Genomic DNA, 20126 nt, shown 5'->3' with positions numbered 1-20126 from the left:
TCCCGACTGCTCCTGCCCTGTTTCCTATTCTACCTCTTTCTGAAAGCCTGACTCAGGCCCCAGCCTGGAGCTTGTGTCTAGCTGAGTCCACGGGCTTAGTGGGCACTTCCCATCAGAGGGGCCCCGTGCTAGCGGCACTCCCTGGGCCCAGAGGGCTACTCAGAGGTCTCTGGTGTGACATTGCCATGTGTCCTCACCCAGTTCCGGGCTGAGCCCGTGGTGCAGGGAGCTCTAGGAATGGACAGTGCATCCTGGGTACTAGGGTACCCTGGGTACCACAGGGCACTAGGTGTGCTGTGACCTCAGGTGACCCCAACCCCACCCTGCGTGACAGGAGCTTTGTCACCATTTCTCAGATAAAGATCCAGGAGACCAGCCTGGTTTGTTGGTTTTCCAAACACCGTGCTGCTCAGGGGCTTCCCAGCATGCATGTGTGGGTGTGTGCGAGAGGGATAGGGAAACACCGGGAGCGTGCAGTAGGCACTCTGGTCAGCACCAGTAGAGTTGGAGGCTGGGCCTGGGGCAGGACAGGCGGGAACAGGGAGCAGGCTGCGTGCAGAGCCCAGCGCCAGGCGGGAACCCTTGCATCTGCGCAGGTTTCTGCCTCCATCAGCACCCCCAGCCTGCACTGGGGCAGGACCCAGGAGGCAAAAAGGCATGGGGTCCTAGTATCAGGGAGGGGTGCCTCCCAGGGCAGTGTCGCCTGCCTCAGGCAACTCTAGAAGGAGGCGCCCACACGAGCAGCAGGAGGCAGAGAGCAAGTGGTTCAAGAGAGAACTGAGACTTCAAGGTCTTCGCTCTCCACGGAGCTGCAGCTATACTGCCCGAGGCAGGGCTGTGTCTGCCCCCTTACTCGTTAGGTGGCTGGGCCTGGGGGTCCTGCAGCCTCCCACCCCGGCTCCCGAAAGACCGGAGCTGCCTGACCCGCACGCCCAGGGCCGCCTTTCTCCACCCCCAGGCCCGCTCCTCCTCATTGTGGAGTACGCCAAGTACGGCTCCCTGCGGGGCTTCCTCCGTGAGAGCCGCAAGGTGGGGCCCGGCTACCTGGGCAGTGGAGGCAGCCGCAACTCCAGCTCCCTGGACCACCCAGACGAGCGGGCCCTCACCATGGGCGACCTCATCTCATTTGCCTGGCAGATCTCACGGGGGATGCAGTACCTGGCCGAGATGAAGGTGCGTGCATATGGCTGTGCACCCAGCTGGCCCCGGTCAGGCCACACCCTGACTCACCATGTCCCTGCCACCCACATCCTGGCCTGCCACGCCCCCACCACGCCACACTCTAACTCGCCACGCCCCTGCCATGCCACACCCTGACCCCACCATGCCCCTGCCATGCCACACCCCCGGCCCAGGTCTCACCAGGCCACTACCCGGGCCACACCCTACCCCTCTGCTGGTCAAACCAGGCTGAGCCAGTGACTGCTGTCGCCGGGCCATGGCCTGAGGATTTGTGCTGTTTTTCCTCGCAGCTCGTTCATCGGGACTTGGCAGCCAGAAACATCCTGGTAGCTGAGGGGCGGAAGATGAAGATTTCGGATTTCGGCCTGTCCCGAGATGTTTATGAAGAGGATTCCTACGTGAAGAGGAGCAAGGTGCCCAGTCCTGGGGGTGAGGCGGGGCTCCCGGAGATCCCAGCTGCACCACAGGGCGGGCAGTGCCCTTGGGACACCTAGGAAAGATACCGAAGATTTGTGGAACTCTAAGTTTTTTATAGCCCTCACCCCAAATCTTTCTGACCCTGGGTCCCCAAGGACCCAGTTAGAACTCCGCTCAGCCTCTGGCATGTCCTTCTCCTCCAGGGCCTCGAGGGCACCCCTCCCCTGCAGCACTGACTGAGGCCCTTGCCACACTTTTCAGAGGCCACCTCATGCTGCGGAACTAACAGTCCTCTTCTGCAGAATAAAGGTCACCGTTCTGATGTGACCTTAGCTCTTTCCTCAAAGAAGGGTGGGATGAAATTAGCAGGATCGTCATTCTTTGCAGAAAGAAATGTATTGCTTTACAAGTGAGGCTTCTCCTGCACAAGGGCCTTGGATGCTGGGCTAGGTGAGTTTAGAGGCATAGGAACCCCCTGGACAGGTTCCAGAAACGCAGCCCAGCTTTGTCCAAGGCTATGAAACAGGCAGTGGGCACCCTTGAGGACACCTGGTTCCCTACCGTGGTCCTAGTCCCAGGACAACTGCCTTGGACTTCTTAGTTTTTCTGCCCACGTCAGCCCCTCTCCTGCAGCCTCCCAGTGGCAGCCCAGGCAGGTGGAGTTCAGGGGGCTACTCAAAGGCCATGCTACCCAGACGTTCAGAGCAGACCCTGCTCAAAAAAGAAGAAGAAAACACACACACAACACACAAAAGGCAACTTCCTGTGATTCAGCTTTGCTCTGAGGGGTCTGGAAAAGTCATTTGTGTTGCCAGGGGTTGTGAGCTGTTCAGTTTCTTCTGGGGTTTCCCTTGTGACAGCAGATCTCAGAACTGCTGCAGGGGAAGGGGTAGGGGTTGGCCCGGGCTCTGTGGTATGTGTGGACACAGCCTTCCTGTTGATGTACTGGTCCTCCAGGGAGAGAAGCTGAAGGCATTCCTGCACAAGGTGTGCAGGCTGCACTGTCACAGACTGCTACCAAGACAGCCACAGTGCACTAAGGACATAAATCCCTAATGTGTTTAAGTAAAAGAAGTGACAGTAATGTTGTGATACAACCTAAGGCACACATTTTAAAAATGGACTTGCACCTTCAGGCTTGTCTGTGGAGAAGCTGTTTCTCAAGTTACCCTGGAAAGGATTTGTTAGGTCAGACCCCAGCATGATGAGGGATGTAGGAGGCTGGGGGCACTCATTCAGAGATACTAAAAGCATCCTGCAATACAGTAAGAGAGAAAAAACAGCCTCCCTGAAGGCACACAGACAAATCCCTTCCCTCAAGGCTCCTTCAGTGTGGTAGCTGCTGGCAAAGTGCCCAACATGGAAATGCTAGATGTTGGTTTCCCAAATACATTGGCCCTCAGAACCCTAGGAGAGATCTTGCTGGAGGAGTTCCAGGCCCATGCATAGGGAAGCACTGCTCTACACCACCAGCAGGCCTGTGTCATGTGACAAACTGGCCCTGTGTGGCTGTGGGCGGGCAGCTGACTCCCGCCAGCATCTCAGCAATCCCCAGGAGGTTCAGGCTGGAGCTCTGGCCCCTTCAAAGCTGTGTGTGGCCAGCTCTGTGCCCAGGAGTGTCTACAGCACTCTGGCTGCTGAAAGCTCAGGGATAGGGCCTGGCCTTTTCCTTCACCCCTCCTTCCTAGGCGTCAGAGTAACTTAAATGTCTTTCTTCCATCCCCTCTTAGGGTCGGATTCCAGTTAAATGGATGGCAATTGAGTCCCTTTTTGATCATATCTACACCACCCAAAGTGATGTGTAAGTGTGGGTGTTGCTCTCTTGGGGTGGGGGTTACAGAAACACCCTTATACGTGTAGTCGGGCCATGATGCCCATCCATGCAGTTTGGCCAGGGAATTGCACTGGCCCTGAGCACCTGTCTGCAGTGTCAGCCCTCCACAATGACCCCCTCACTGAGGGCACTTCATGATGTATTCATGAGGCGAATGGCTGGGCCAGGCCGGGCTGCAGTTCTGAAAGCTCCAGTGGAGCATGAGAGCAGAGCAGGTGGCCGGTAACCCAGCCTCCCCCGCCCTTGCCAGCCCCATGCCTCCCTCTGGGCCTCTTGGTGACTCATAGGCCCAGCCCAGCAGTTACCCTCCTGTGGTCCTGAGTAGGGCTTTGGGCTCAGGCAGAGCGCCCAGTGACTTGCCCTCACCCACAAGTGGAGCTTGGGGACTCCACCTGAAGATGGCCTTGTGTGAGTTTATAGATTGGTGTGCCCCAAACTGCTCAAACGTGAAAGCCAAAAATTCATTATTCAGGTCCAATGACAAGAGCTGATGGCTTTCAAAACACAGGATTCTTGCCTCTAAAGTGTTCTACAGTCAGCAGAGGTGTGATGTGCATCTCTCTTTTTTTTTTTTTTTTTTGGTGGGAGGATAGGGTCTCACTCTGTCACCCAGGTTGGAGTGCAGTGGCACAATACTGGCTCACTGCAACCTCCACCTCCTGAGTTCAAGCGATTCCTATGCCTCAGCCTCCTGAGTAGCTGGGATTACAGGCATGTGCCACCTCTCCTGGCTCATTTTTTTGTATTTTTTAGTAGGGACGGGGTTTCACCATGTTGGTCATGCTGGTCTCGAATCCTGACCTCAAATGATCCACCCACCTCAGCCTCCCAAAGTGTTGGGATTACAGGCGTGAGCCACCACACCCGGCCAACACGTGCATCTTAAATACTGTGGGCTGTGAGCAACCATTTGGACAACAGCTTCCCAATTACATAAGCTGAGTGTAGGCTAGTTGGAAAAGGCAGAGAAAAGCATAAAGCAGAGACTGAATGTCACTGGACCACACCACACAGTGACCTCTGGCTGCCCTCTGGTGTGCTCTGTGGTGTGCACATGTATGCTTTTTATTGCCCTAAATGGGCTCATGCGATGCTGTTTTGTGATATGATATGGTTCCCATTGCACAGCAAGTTTTCCTTCACAGTTAAAATGTTTTTCTATAGCTTTTTTCCTTCTAAGATTTTATGAAATTTTCCAAACACATAGAAACGGTGAAAGAACTATACAAGGCACTCTGAGTCTGGTGGTCTGCATTCTCACCCCTTTAAGTGCCAGACCTCATGTGCCCCTTGTGGGTGTGGCTGCTCCGATGGGAGTGGCTTGGGCAGGGACTTCAGCTTCATGGAGTAGGGGCCAGGCAGGCAGGCAGCCCTTCCGCACCTTCATACTACATCCATCTGAGCAACCAGACCCAGGCTGACATCTGTGAGCATCTGTGCTTGGGGCCGACAGGGTCAGCAGGTGCTTGGCGGTGGGGATGGACATCTGGGCCCCCCGGAGGGTACCATGAGGGCCAGGTGGAGCCACTCACTGGTCCCCTCACTCTCTGCAGATGGTCTTTCGGTGTCCTGCTGTGGGAGATCGTGACCCTAGGGGGCAACCCCTATCCTGGGATTCCTCCTGAGCGGCTCTTCAACCTTCTGAAGACCGGCCACCGGATGGAGAGGCCAGACAACTGCAGCGAGGAGATGTGAGCGGGGACCGGCTTTGGCGCAGCCTCACTTGGGAAGGGAGGGGACACCTGTGTGCATTCCCTCCCCATCCAGAGCAGCCCCAGGAGAAACCAGGAGAAGTTGGGGGTGGGGAATGGGCAGGGCAGAGGTTAGAGAGCCATCCTTGGGTGTTGCCGTAGATGCTGGGAGTCCTACCCTGCTGAGGGCTGGTGGGCTTGCTAGGGGGTCTTATAAAAATGAGCGAGAGCAGGGACTGGTGCAATACAAGCTCGAGGGCTGAGAGCTGTCCCAGCACGACACTTGGGGAGGAGCTGGTAATTCCAAATGGCCCAGGGGGCACGTGTTAAGGAGTGCCTGAGTGGAGGTGCAGAGCCAGGCAGGGGCAGCCTGGGCTGCAACCTGAGAGGTTGAAGCCTTTACACTCTCGGGAGAGATGGTCTTAGAAACCAGGCCAAAAACAGATGAGAAAGGGCTGCCCAGAGGCAGAGATGCTTGGTCCATGCATTCCATAGAGTGGGGCGTGGAGGAGGCATCCTGGGCCAAGAAGCCAGGCACCGCCTCCCTGGGCCCCCAGCTGGTGGCCAGTTGGAGCACTGCGGTCTGCCTGGGCACCCAGGCAAGCAAGGATGGTGCAGGACAGATGTGTGATTGCCAAAGGTTCTTGTTTGTCTGTCTCCACAATTAAAAGCCCTCAGTCAATTCATCCTTCTTGAGAGTTTTAAGGACTGGCACTTATCACTTAGCTGCCAGAGCAGGCATAATATCCAGTGAGCTGTTTACCAGTGTCTTTGCAAGGGAAGTAAAAATGAATCTCCCTTGGAGGGAAGGGAAGCCTATAGGATTCTGGACCACAGCTCTGGGAGACTGAGCACAGTGGCCCACAGGCTGAGATCCTGCAGATAGGCCCTGCCCCAGTCCCAGCAAGGCTCAGAGGAGATGTCAGCGATGCAGAAATAGCTTTGGGGTTGGAGACAGAGCACACTGGGCCCAGGGTGCAGGGCAGGGTGCAGTGACTGTGGTGGGCTGTCCTTCCGAGACCTGGCCTTGCTTGGGTCACATTGGCCTGTCTGCTCTTCCCACCAGGTACCGCCTGATGCTGCAGTGCTGGAAGCAGGAGCCAGACAAAAGGCCGGTGTTTGCGGACATCAGCAAAGACCTGGAGAAGATGATGGTTAAGAGCAGAGTGAGTGCCTGGGGCCATTTCCCACAAGCTGAAAGTGGCATGGGAGACTCCAGCCTCACCCCAGGCAGTGGTTTTAGCCCTCAGAGTTCCCAGTGTGAGGCCACAGTGGGATTGTGCAGAGAGAGACAGTCATGCTCTCCCCTGCGTGCAGACAGCAGACTGAACCCTTCTCAGGCCAGGCTGCTTGGGCTTCTTTTCAAGTCATGAAGAAACCAAGATTCTTGACATTTAGGAAGAGCTCTCTACAGACAGGCATGGGAGGAAAATATTCCAAAGCCAAAAAAATTGTTTTCCATAATGGAAAATGAGAAACTCGAGTTGAAGCAAGTGCCCAAAATTCAGATGCCCAGAGGGGAGCCCGGTTGGGGGAGGGCAGTGAGTAAGGAGCAGTGGAGACTGTGGCAAACAGCCAGGCCCCTCCAAAAGGTTCCTTGCTGGAGTACTTGTGGCCTGCAGAGAAAGGAGCCAGGAATGGACCGGGTCTTCTGAATTTTACGAGGTTTATGTTGTCTCCCAGTTTTTATTGTTAACAATTCATTTAAATTTCCCAGAGCCAAATGTAGGCAAAACAAAGCTTATTGGGGGGTGACCAGAGTTAGCCCGCATGCCTGGAAGTACAGTTTGTGAGTTCTACACATTTTCAACCAGTTTCATCAGGCAGCTGCTAGGACCCGTACTGTGTCTCAGAGGCTGGGAATCCAAATAAACAAGACCAGCACAGCCCTGTCCTCACGGGGTTTACACACAGACCTTGTCTTAACATTGGCACATTTACTGAATTGTCACTTCTTCAGACTTGGATAGCAGGATGCAGGACCTAGGACCCCGTAGGAACGCTTCACATCACTGTCTCGCTTGGATGAAAACGCCAAGTCCTGAAAATGCAGGGTGGTTCTAAACAGAAGTGATCACTGGTGCTGGCCTTCCTAGAACAGTGCTGAGAAACAGCCAGGAAAACACTGGGCCCCTCTGTGCACATTCAAGCTGGGCATTGAAAGGAGTAGATGCAAGTGGCCCCTCGTGCTGGGGAGCCTGTGCCTGTAGCAGGGTCATGTGCACCCTGACAGCACTGTCAGATTTCAGAAGTCTTAGCCCTGATGTGATGTTCTAGATGACAGGGATCCTTGGGGAAAGCTGGAAAACATCCTGCAGGCTGGGGCTGCATCCTGGCATGTGGCTGCAGTGGGCTCCCCCAGAGCCCAAGGGTTTGTCAGCGGGCCGGTTCCCTGCCACCCGTCTCCGAGTTGGGCCGGGGCGGCTGAATGAGGCATCCCCCAGGGCTGCCCTCCAGGCCCTGGAGATAGGACCCTGAGGGAGCACATTTCTGTCCCCAGGGAGGTGACTTTCCAGGGGAAGAGACAGAATAGACAACACCCAGGGGGACCTCAGAGCAGGACCAGGCTAGCCAGGAGTCCTGGGAGCTTAGCGCAGCCTGGCCCTGGTCTCGGAGAGGCCAGGAGATTGGTGTGAGGTGGAGACACAGCCAGAGCCTCTGCCCTGAGGGCGGCGGGGGACCTGAGTTGTGTCTAGTCGTGGCGCATGGCGTGGAGTGACCGGCCATCTCTCTCTTCCAGGACTACTTGGACCTTGCGGCGTCCACTCCGTCCGACTCCCTGCTTTATGACGACGGCCTCTCAGAGGAGGAGACACCCCTGGTGGACTGTAATAATGCCCCCCTCCCTCGAGCCCTCCCTTCCACATGGATTGAAAACAAACTCTATGGTAGAATTTCCCATGCATTTACTAGATTCTAGCACCGCTGTCCCCTCTGCACTATCCTTCCTCTCTGTGATGCTTTTTAAAAATATTTCTGGTCTGAACAAAACCAAAGTCTTGCTCTGAACCTTTTTATTTGTAAATGTCTGACTTTGCATCCAGTTTACATTTAGGCATTTTGCAACTATGTTTTCTAAAAGGATGTGAAAATAAGTGTAATTACCACATCGCCCAGCAACTTAGGATGGTAGAGGAAAAAACAGATCAGGGCAGAACTCTCAGGGGAGACCAAGAACAGGCTGAATAAGGCATTTCTAGGGTGGGAATCAAGTCATAGTACTTCTACTTTAACTACGTGGATAAATTTACAAATCTGGGGAGGTATTCAGTTGAGAAAGGAGCTGCCAGCAGCACCCACCCTGCATTGGGAACACAGCCAGGTTCCCCCAGACCCCTCCTGGGCAGACGGGTGCCTCTCAGAGGCCACCTGGGACTGGCAAGCGGCCACTGGCCAAGCCTCAGCCCCAGTCCCAGTTGCATGTCCTCCATCCGGGGCAGTGAGATTGCAGGAGCTGGCCGGCCCTGGGAGGACACACCCCCACTGCTGTTTTCACATCCTTTGCCTTACCCACCTTCAGGACAGTTGTCACTTATGAAGTCAGTGCTAAAGCCGGAGCAGTTGCTTTTTGAAAGAACATAGTCTGTGGTGCTGTGGTCTTGCAATGGACAGTAAATATGGTTCTTGCCAAAACTCCTTCTTTTGTCTTCAATTAAATACTTGAAATTTTTTTCTGTTTCCTAACTTCATCATTGGTTGTTTGAAATCTTGGAGTTTCAAGCATTTTTTCAAGCTGAGACGGTTCCTTTTGCATGCCTCCTGACTCACTGACTCCTCACTGGCTTTGTGTCTAGTGCCACACTCCATTTGTGCTGACGATGCTATGAGGCTGGCCCGCGTGCGCCCTCGATTTGGAAGGTCCTCTTCTCCGTTGTAGGCTCAAGACAACAGACGAGTGCCTCCTTTATGTTAGAGAACGTTTTATAGAACGTTCCCGCTGCAGTAAGCCATTGAGTGTAGCAGTGTGCTGTTGCCCTACACTGCCTTAGAAAAAGTTAAGCAGTTTGACAAATATACATCAGATTTGAGAGTCTCAAGCTCATAAAAGTCAAAATTGGTAGTGTCTATTAAGTTACATTTACCAAGAGAGCACGTGATATTTCCCTTAACGATAACAGTGTTTTTGGAAACCTGAAGCACAAAACCATTAATATAATTGGCACAGAAACCGTGAGTTTGGTTTGAACATCAAAGGGAGTTTTGCCAAGGCCTTACTGTCTGCACTTGAAGTTTTGGTTCTTCAGTGCAGAACAAATGATCTGTTTTCATTTTTAGGCATGTCAGACCCGAACTGGCCTGGAGAGAGTCCTGTACCACTCACGAGAGCTGATGGCACTAACACTGGGTTTCCAAGATATGCAAATGATAGTGTATATGCTAACTGGATGCTTTCACCCTCAGCGGCAAAATTAATGGACACGTTTGATAGTTAACATTTCTTTGTGAAAGGTAATGAACTCACAAGGGGAAGAAACATGCTGAGAATGGAAAGTCTACCGGCCCTTTCTTTGTGAACGTCACATTGGCCAAGCCATGTTCAGTTCCCAGGCGGCAGACTCGTTTTTGGTAGTTTGTTTTAACTTCCAAGGTGGTTTTACTTCCGATAGCCGGTGATTTTCCCTCCTAGCAGACATGCCACACCGGATAAGAGCTCTGAGTCTTAGTGGTTAAGCATTCCTTTCTCTTCAGTGCCCAGCAGCGCCTGGTATTGGTCTGTGTCCATCAGTGACCGCCAACGTTCTGTGTTCACATGTGTGGGTCCACTGCTTACTACCTGGTGTATGAAATTGGACCTGAACTGTTGGATTTTTCTGGTTGCCGCCAAACAAGGCAAAAAAGTTTAAACATGAAGCACACACACACAAAAGGCAATAGGAAAAATGCTGGCCCAGATGACTTGTCCTTGTTCAGAATGAGAGCCTGGGAGGGCCTGGGGGTAGTGTCAATGCCCCTCCAGGGCTGGAGGGGCAGAGGGGACCCGAGGATGGGCCTGGGCCCAGCATTCGAGATCTTGAGAATGATTTTTTTTAATCATGCAACCTTTTCTTCGGAAGACATTTGGTTTTCATTATGATTAAGATGATTCCTAGATTTAGCACAATGGAGAGATTTGATGCCATCTTTGCTGTGTGGATGGTGGTATCAGGGAAGAGGGCTCACAAGACACATTTGTCCCCCGGGCCCACCACATCATCCTCATATGTTCGGCACCAAGCAACCACTACCCCTGATGAGAACAGTGTGAAGAAAGGGGGCTGCTGGAGTCCCAGGACTGCTGACAGCAAAGGCTTTGCTGCTGTGAATCCCACCTGCCACCAGCCTGCAGCACACCCCATAGCCAAGTAGAGGCAAAAGCAGTGGCTCCTCTGACCTGTTAGGAGCAGATAGGGCTTGTACTCACTTTAATTTGAATCTTATCAACTTACTCATAAAGGGGCAGGCTAACTAGCTGTGTTAGAAGTAGCAATGACAATGACAAAGGATTACTACACCTCTGATTACAATTCTGATGTGAAAAAGATGGTATTTGGCTCTTATAGAGCCTGTGTGAAAGGCCCATGGATCAGTTCTTCCTGTGTTTGTAATTTAATGCTGCTACAAGACATGTCTGTTTATTAGATTCTGACCATGACTCATAAGCTTCTTTCTTCATTGCTTGTTTGTGGTCATAGACGCACAACGCTCCTCCAGTCTTGTGGGGGCAGCTTCTGGGAAGTCCCAGCAGCTCTCCTGGCTGTGTCGTCAGCACTGTAACTTTGCAGAAAGAGTCGGATTACCAAAACACTGCCTGCTCTTCAGACTAAAAGCACTGATGGGACTTAAAATAGTCTCATTCAAATACTGTATTTTATATATGCATTTCACAAAAACAGCAAAATTATGGCATTTTGTGAGGCCAAGGCTTGGATGCATGTGTAATAGAGCGTTATGGTGTGTGTGCACACACCCAGAGGGAGAGTTTGAAAAATGCTTGTTGGACACCTAACCTGGCTCTAATTTGGGCTGTTCTTCAGATACACTGTGATAAGTTCTTTTACAAATATCTATAGACATGGTAAACTTGGTTTTCAGATATGCTTAATGATAGCCTACTAAATGCAGAAATAAGAATAAACTCTCTCAAATTATTAAAAATGCCTACACAGTAAGTGTGAATTGCTGCAACAGGTTTGTTCTCAGGAGGGTAACAACTCCAGGTCTAAACAGCTGACCCAGTGATGGGGAATTTATCCTTGACCAATAACCTAATTGTCTATTCCTGAGTTATAAAAGTCCCCATCCTTATTAGCTCTATTGGAATTTTCATACACATATATGCAGAAGTTACTAAGTATTAAGTATTACTGAGTATTAAGTAGCAATCTGTCAGTTATTAAAATTTGTAAAATCTATTTATGAAAGGTCATTAAACCAGACCGTGTTCCTTTTTTTGTAATCAAGGTGACTAAGAAAATCAGTTGTGTAAATAAAATCATGTATCGTAAAATGTGTAACCTTTTTTTTTCTTTTTAACATTCTAGTTGAAAACAGATTTCTGATTTTGTAGTTTCTGGTGTTTTAAATATTGTACGGAAACTACAAAATCAGAAATCTATCGTTTTAAATATTTAAAACGTCACAAAGAATTCTATCATGATAACCACTGAGGCATCAGTAGTGGTCGAGGACTAGGGGCTCCCGTGATATCGCTGGTTTATCTGGTACATTTGCATGTGAATAGGCACATTGATAGAAACTGAAAAACTCAGCTAATTCCACTGTTCAAGGAATCCCTTCCTTAAGGTGTTGATCCCTAGAACAAAGCAGCAGCCAGCATTGAGTTTAGGTCTTCACAGTTCTCTAGCAATTTGCTTGTTGCTGATCTTTTGAAGTTGGCCTTAGAGTGTGTGAGAGAATATAAAATGCCGAGTCCTGAGGAAGGCCATTAGAAGTGTGAGGGAAAATGCTATCCTGACCACCATGAAGCCTGACACACTCACTGCTTCTGTTTATGTCTTCCCCAAGGAATTCTCTGAGCTTCTCATGCTGGGCATGGAGCTGGTGGGTCAGTGGGCAAATGGGAGTTGTTGTCAACATCAGTCTCATCTGTGATTACATTGTATCAGATGGCAAGGGCCTGTGTCACACGCATACATGTGTGTACACGTGGGCCTTTGCATGCCTTGCCAGGTGGTGTACACACAGGCCTTTGCACACCTGACCCAGTGCCTGCCCCAGGCCCATGAGGCCCCGCCTCCCAGCCATGGGTGCCTGTGTCTGCTCACGGCTTCCTCCTTCAACCTGGACCACAGGAGCTGGAAGTGAACGTAATCTCCAGAGCCAGCTGTTTGCTATGGCCTTTACCTCTGAAAGTAGAAATCTATGCCAAGAAAAGTTAATACTAAAAGCCACCCCAATGTAGACTCTACATTAGGACTATCTGAGTGTGTATGTTTACTGTTTTATTTTCCCCTAGAAACACATTTTCTGCCAACCTTCACGAAGGATTTCTTCCCACCACAAGGCCAGCTTATGTGGTCAGAAATCTAGCCGAAATGTGCCTGAGAACAGGGCTTGAACAAATACTTCACATGCAAAAGAAATTTTGAAGGGAAAGCACAATTTCTAACTTTAAGAAAGCCTCTCCCGCAGGCAGGTGGAGTAGTTAGTAGTGCCTCTCCCTGCCTCCGGTGCATTTACACATAGTGTCTGGCACACCTTGTTTTATCGCTCTTTGCTTTATTGCGTTTTTCACAAATTGAAATTTTTTGGCAACACTGAATCATCAGGAGTCTATCAGGGCCATTCTTCCAACAACCCACACTCATTTCATGTCTCTCTATCAGTACTGTTGAGCAATAAAAGTATCTTCAAACCAAGGTATGTACATTGTTTTTTAGACATAGTGCTGTCACATACTTAACAGACTCCAGTACAGTGTAATTGTAACTTTTATATGCACTGGGAAACCAAGAAACTTGTGTGGCTCACTTACTTAGGATCTTCAATCTTCTTTGCTTTACCGGGGTGGTCTGAAACAGTATCTCTGAGGTTCGCCTGTGTTTAGTGGTCCTCACAACTGGGGGGTGGTTCTAGGAAGTCCTAGGGAATTCTAACCTTTGTGGCCCTGAAAAAGGTGGAAAGGTGGGTCTGCAGGGTGCATGCCGCAGTGTGTGTGGGCCCTGGCATCTTCCACATGAAGATGCTCCAGGTGCGTGTCCTAGGCTTGCGCGCCTGCAGAGAAAGCACCCTCTCTGCCAGGGCTGCCTGCTGTGGCCCTGTCCCTTCTCCACAGCAGCAGCCTTGACCGAAACTGTGTAGCGTCTCCCACCTCTTCAGGGAACTGGGACTCAGGAAGGATCATCTTAGCTGAGGTCTTAAGAACCTACGTGTAGAGAACTTTTCAGCGTGGGGCCACTACTGTGTCCTGCTGCTGAGGTCAGGTAGTGGCCGTCTGAGGGCTGTTAGGGCAGGCTGCTCCCAGGAGTTAAGGAGGCAAACACTCTAAACACCCTGGAGAAATCACATTTTATCTTTGCAACTACAAATTTGAGTGCTGTGTCAAGTGACCAGGTATTTTTGCAGATGTCTCTGAGGTGTTAAATCACAGGACCTGGCCAAGTGAGATCTCTCAGTTAGACCCCGGGCAGGGGATCCTTTATGGGGGCACATCTCACTGTGGGGGCTGCAGAAATGTGAAGTTCAGCATGGAGGGAGCTTGTGGTCTAAGACTACCCCAGCCACTGTGACTACCACACTAAGAGAGATCATAAACCTGCATCCTCTCAGATGACACTGAGCAGTTCAAGCTAAAAATGTGCTGGCTGGCAAGCAAGGTAAGTGAATTCTAAACTTAAAAAAATCATTTTTCATTGTTTAAGAAGGAAACAAGTTTGATATTTCATACACAGACAATATTTACCATGCAGACTGTCGATTTCTTGAATAAAATATGAAATTCTTTTAAAACATTCAAGTTTTTGTGTATTTTTGTCAATGTAAACAGAATCAGAGCAACCTGTTTCTTGGCTGCTCGATTTTCTCACCTGCACATCAATCCTTTTCTGTACTCTCCCATGGAAGAAGGGGTCTCTGGGGGCAAGAGACTTTGGTCAGAGGACTGCAGGGAGCCAGGCAGCACCCACTCTCCCTAGGGCGTGTGCCTTGCTCCGTATTTTGTGCCTTTCTTCTGGGAGTTTTCAAGAGCTTGAGAATTTTCCTAAAGACTCTGGCCACAGGGCCTGAAGCTCTTAGATTGCTTAGAACCCCATGGTAAAGGAGCATACTGAGGGTTTGAGGGACTTCAGTGTCTGGGAAGAAAAGTAAGATCATAGCAAATGATTTCTAAAAATAGGAATGACACCAAGGATGGAAGAGCTCTAGTGTCTCACAAGATAGTCACTGGAAAAAGTAGAGGAAGTGTGGTTGGACACTATTTTTAAAGGGATATTCACACAATTACCTATAATCTTTAACTTTGTAGAAACAAGCAAAGGCTACCCATATGAGAACCCACAGGAGCCATTGGTTCTGAACTTGCTATAGCAAGAGAGTGGGCCAGCATCACTTAAGACAGACACTCAAGGCAGGCAGAGGAGTGGGAAAGCCTTACAGTAAAAAAGGTGGGGAGAGTGAGGAGAAGGCTTCGGGGATGCTGTGATTGGGGCTTGTTGGCCTGGGGAAGCTGGAGGCAGCTAACCAGGAGGGCCTCTTATGTGATTGGTTTGGGGGACACAGGTGGCTTTCTCTGTTTAGTTCAGAGGGCAAAAAATAGGGAAGCTTGTAGATCCTGACCAAGTTCTAACCATTCTGGGATAATTGTTGCAGAGGCTATGGTTTAACTTCCTGGCTAGTTCTGCAGAGAATCTGATCCAAATCCTCTGGCCATATGTGGTCTGGCCATTGTCTGTTTGCATGTTCAGTCTCTCAGTACCCCTTCTTGGTCATTTTCTTGTTTGTAAAAGGTTGGCCGACTCAAGGAAGTCTAGAGATCCAGCTCTTCACTGCTCAGAGATTATTCAGTTGTCTTTCCGGTTAACTGTACTGTGAGATCTTGATCCTTCTGTTGTTGTAGCATCATAGTGCTCATTTGACAAGAATGGGATGCAGTGGAACAACATCAGGACCACTATGACAGAAACAAGAGCAACTGTCCCTATGACACGCTTAGAACGCAAACCTCAGCTGACCAATGCAGGCAAAGAGCAAATCCCATATAGGCCATGAGGATCAACCTTAGAAAGCCAAATAGCTTTTGCCTCAAGGTGATCTGTGGCCTGTTCTACCTTTCTGTTTCACTGGTCCAGGTGCAGTATTGGCAGTGGCAGAGGCCTTCACCAACCAACAAGAAATCTACAGCAATGAGACTGTCCATCACTACTCATGCCAATGAGTTGAGACTGATAGGTGCCCCATCTAGTGAAGAAGTGGCATTGCTAATGACTTCTGCCAGGGTTAATGATAAGTTTATGACAACAGGATTCCCACAGATGAGAACATTGCTCTGACTGTTTGCATAAACAATGAGTCAGTGACTCCCCAGTTAGAGTGCTGAATAACCAAGGGTGATGTTACGGTTTTTGTAGTTTTACACCAACCAGTTTGTGGTAAATCATTACAGCAATCCTAGGAAAACCAACGCACCATTTGTATGTATGGTTAATGCGTGGCAGGTGTTTAAAGGTATTGCAGGATACTGGTGCTTTTCCTTTCCCCAGTGCACCTCATTGATCTGAAGTGAGGGATTTTTCTTTTTGTCTTGATTTTTGTTTTGCAAGATTGAACAATCTTTTTTCCCAGTGTCCCTTCTGTTTACAGTATCTATAATTGCCCTTGTCAGTAGCTGACTGGTTGGGTAGGGGCCACCCAGCAGTTTGATCGGCAGGGCCACAAGTTAATTTTGAGTCCTGTCTTATTTTTGTTCTAAAGCACTTTTAAAATGTCTGCCAGGTGTTGTAGTTCAGGTTAAGGGGTTATTTCCCATTCTCATTTCTGTTTTTGATTAGGTCTCCAATTTCAGGTTTAGCTCCTTGAAAACAAGCAATGAAAGGGTTAATTTCTAGACTCCCAAATGGTACAATGTATTTTCTAGCCTATCCCAAAAAACATACTGTAGGTTCTTTTTTTTTTTTTTATTTGCATGACACTGGATTATGGTCTAACCTTTTTTTTGTGGGGGGGATGTTTGAGGTATGGCTTTTAGAAGACTTTGCCCTGTTTTGAGCCTCTTTGTTAACTCTCAGTTTTATTGTGGATGGTGCGATCCTAGGATCCCTTTTGGGGGAGTCTGGTCAACTTTTGCCATTCAGGATTTAGCATGCAAGGTTCTGGTCAATGTGTGTACAAGTTGATATGGGTTAGGTAACACTGGGTCACATGCTTCCCCAGCCACTTTTTTTGAGATAGGGTCTTGCTCTGCCACCAAGGCTAGAGTGCAGTGGTGCAATCACAGCTCACTGCAGCCTCGACCTCTTGGGCTCAAGTGATCTTCCCATCTGAGCCTCTCGAGTAGCTAAGACTACAGGCACACACCACCATGCCTGGGTTTTTGTTGTTGTTGTTGTTTTCCATAGAGGTGGAGATCTCACTATGTTGCTCAGGCTGGTCTCGAACTTGTAGGCTCAGGCAGTCCTTGCTGATTCACCTTCCAAAATGATGGGATTACAGGTGTGAGCCATAGTGCCTGGCCAAAGTAGTTTTAATTATTTTATGAATAGTTGCTGATCTTGCCCGGGTTTGGGGAAATCCTTAATTTTGGTTATTAATTTAGCTTGGGTCTAAGGTTTAAATTCCACAGTTGTCTGTATATGGGGCTCATGGAGGGATAGGCCTTCAGAGAGGCAGCTGGCATTCTGGGGTCATAGGAGGGTTGTTGTGAAAGGGCAGGGATCTGGACAAGAGAAAGAGAAGGGAAGTGTGGACAGATGTGTGGAAGGAAAGAGATCAGAAGGATAAGGGGGAGAAGAGGGAGAGCTGTATTAGGGAAGCAAATGGATGACAAGCAGGAGAAGGATTTACTAGGAAAATGAGTCTAGGTTGTTGCTGCTTAAATTTGCCAAATCGCTCATTAGCTTTAGCCAAAGAGTCTTTCAGGGAAGCACTTTTGAATCAGAATATCATTTGGAGACCTCTGACTACCAATCAAAAAAGGCTGCTCACTGGGCCTGAGAAATCTTATTCTCTTTCATTTCTTTTTTTGTTTGTTTGTTTTTTGAGAGGGAGTCTCACTCTGTCACCCAGGTTGGAGTGCAGTGGTGCGATCTCAGCTCACTGCAAGCTCCGCCTCCCAGGTTCACGCCATTCTCCTACCTCAGCCTCCAGAGTAGCTGGGACTACAGGTGCCCGCCACCTGGCCTGGCTAGTTTTTTGTATTTTTTAGTAGAGACGGGGTTTCACTGGGTTAGCCAGGATGGTCTTGATCTCCTGACCTTGTGATCTGCCCGTCTCGGCCTCCCAAAGTGCTGGAATTACAGGCAAGAGCCACCGCGCCCGGCCTGCCTTTCATTTCTAAGGTATCTCTCAAATGAGCAATTTTGTTCAAGTTAGATGTTCTCCAAATAAGATCTTCACCAAATCAACCTTGGTGAAGTTAATGCTTTTCAGAGATGGGCATGAGAATTGGAATTGTTAAGAGAGTATATGTAAGAAGCAGGAGTTTTTCCTGGAGGAGGAGAAGATTTAAACTTAGACAACACCATCAATGCTGGGTGGTGAGGCTGGCAAGAAATGGAATGTTTGTGTCTCTCAGGACATGAAAGTGAGATGGAAGAACCTCATTCAGTTTTACCGGAAACCCACAGCAAAGTTTGTCCAAGTAGGGCCGGTGTGATGAGAACTGCTAACTCATGGGCTGCGAGGCTGGCTCAAATAAGAGGCTTATGAGCCCCATGCCTGTGTCTTTTCCTATGGTTTCCTTATGACAAGCAGCACTTTTTGACAGCACAACACTAAACACTAACACAAAATACAGTGAAAAGGGATGAAAAAGAATGGCCTGATTCCACTAGAGATGCCAGACAAATGAGAATCAATAACAACCAGAGTACAAAACTGAGAATAAGCCAGAGACCTCCACGAAGAGTGAGGTTAGCCCTAGTGCTGACCACATCGGTGCACTTGATAGGCCGAGAACATGGAGGCATGAGGGGCCTCTGGGTGGCACAACGGTTGGAAGCCTGGGGACCTCAGGTACAAGCAGTACAGACTTACCATGGGATCACCAGGAAAACTGTGGAAACCAGCAAAGGCTATTTATTCACAACTTGCTATAGCAGGGGAATCAGCCAGCATCACTTGCTTTTGGTAGAAATTTAAAAGGCCCGAAAGGGATGGGAAACTTTTATAGTTTTTTTTTTATTTTTTTTTTTTTTAAGTATCAGATTGGAAGTCGTTGGGAGGAAATGTTTTTAATTACATTTTTTCTGATATTAAGCCCAACACAGTTGTACTTTAATATTTTCCCTAGGGGAACTACTTATTTTACAACTATATCCCAGTGTATCACTCATGATCAGCCACATAATTTGAATCATGCATTATCTTCTCTCCACAAATTACATACATTTAGTATTTGGCTACTTAAAAAAATCATTAAAAAGTAACAACGTAAATCCATTGATGCGAGAACCTCAGTTTAAAAACAACTGCCAGGCGGGGTGACTCATGCCTGTAATGCCGGCACTTTGGGAGGCCGAAGCTGGAAGATCGCTTGAACCCAGTAGTTCAAGGCTAGTCTAGGCAACACAGGGAGGCCCCATCTCTACCAAAAAAAAAAACAAACCTAAAAGTTAGCCGGGCGTGGTGGCATGCACCTGTGGTCCCATGCACCTGTGGTCCCAGCTACTCGGGAAATTGAGGCGGGAGGATCTCTGGAGTCCGAGGTGGGGAGGCTGCAGTGAGCAGTGATGGCTCCACTGCACTCCAGCCTGGGCGACGGAGCGGGACCCTGTATCAAAAAATAGATGAATAGATAAATAAAAACAATTCTAATGGAAGATTCGAAGAGCAATTTAAAACATGTGGCAACTAACCCTGACCCTGCGGCTTCAGTCTGCTCGCCGCTAGCTGAGGGCTGTAGCCGCTGCACAGGTGCTTGGGAGGATTCGGGGATTCAGGCAGCGCCCGCCGCGCGTGTGCCAGACGTGCGGACACAGGGTAGGAGTACTAAGACGTATCCAGAGAGAAAACAAGTCCATGAATGAGAAAGGAAACCCAGCGTTTGTAGGACTAGGAGGACAAAGAAAACAATGCTGGCGGCGGAGGGAGAGGCTCAGCTGTGCGTGGCAGATGGGAATTTGCTCGGTGGCGGCTCCTCTTTCTGGAGGGTTCCCAGCGTCCCCTCCCCCGCCAGCCCGCGGTGACGCGCCCGGCGCCCACTAGAGCCGGCTCTCGGCGCCGCCGCGCCTTCGCTCGCCCGCTTAGGCCGTGCTCGGGGTGGCGTGGGAGACAGAGTGCCCGGAGAGGACCCTGGAACACGCAGTGGCATGGAAGACGCCTAGAAAAGGGCTTCTCTTCCCACTCACGAAAATCAGTGTGTGAGCTCGAAGCCATTTCCCAGCGTGTCCGCCTCAACTCCCTCCTTTAACAGATCAGGAAACTCCTCCAGGGAAATGCTGTGATGCGCCCACGGCTGCTGGCGGCCCAGCGCCAAAGTACGTTCCACAGCCCCGGGGCCCGAAGTCCTCGGCTCGGCTGCCACGCAGGCCCCGCAGCCCCGCTCGGGCTCCCAGGATCGGCTCCCGGGCGGGACAGCGCTGCGGTCCACGAGTCCGGGCAGTGGCGCCTGCAGGCCGGAGCGGTTTCCTGCCTCGGGCATTCTGCTGCCTACACAAACGGTTTTTGGAGGCACACACACAGATACTTTAACACGTCGGTGATGAATCGGCACCCAGCTGCCAGTAGCGGAGCTTCCTGGGCGGGGCCGCGGGCGCGCGGCGGTCTCATTTCCTCGCGCGCGCCGGAAGTGGCCGCTCTGGCGCGGCGGCGCGCTCGGGGGGTGGGGGGCTGAGGCGTCGGCGGCGGCG

General features: G+C 50.1%; 1 protein-coding gene across 1 annotated transcript in view; it reads left to right on the top strand.

Moving 5' to 3' along the window:
• The window catches only part of RET (ret proto-oncogene), a 57323-nt gene extending 45718 nt beyond the window's left edge, over positions 1-11605 (top strand). The window contains exons 15-21 of the mRNA XM_017849004.1: positions 959-1173; positions 1473-1595; positions 3330-3400; positions 4987-5124; positions 6191-6290; positions 7865-8012; positions 9400-11605. Of these exons, the coding sequence (XP_017704493.1) occupies positions 959-1173; positions 1473-1595; positions 3330-3400; positions 4987-5124; positions 6191-6290; positions 7865-8012; positions 9400-9557 (953 nt within the window). The 3' untranslated portion in view covers positions 9558-11605. The remainder of the gene's footprint in view (positions 1-958; positions 1174-1472; positions 1596-3329; positions 3401-4986; positions 5125-6190; positions 6291-7864; positions 8013-9399) is intronic.
• Positions 11606-20126: the final 8521 nt, after the last annotated feature.

The sequence above is a fragment of the Rhinopithecus bieti genome, unplaced genomic scaffold, assembly GCF_001698545.2.
Source record: "Rhinopithecus bieti isolate Rb0 unplaced genomic scaffold, ASM169854v2 scaffold_32096, whole genome shotgun sequence".
NCBI classification, from domain to species: domain Eukaryota; kingdom Metazoa; phylum Chordata; class Mammalia; order Primates; family Cercopithecidae; genus Rhinopithecus; species Rhinopithecus bieti.
This window is presented reverse-complemented; position numbering and strand designations above follow the sequence as displayed.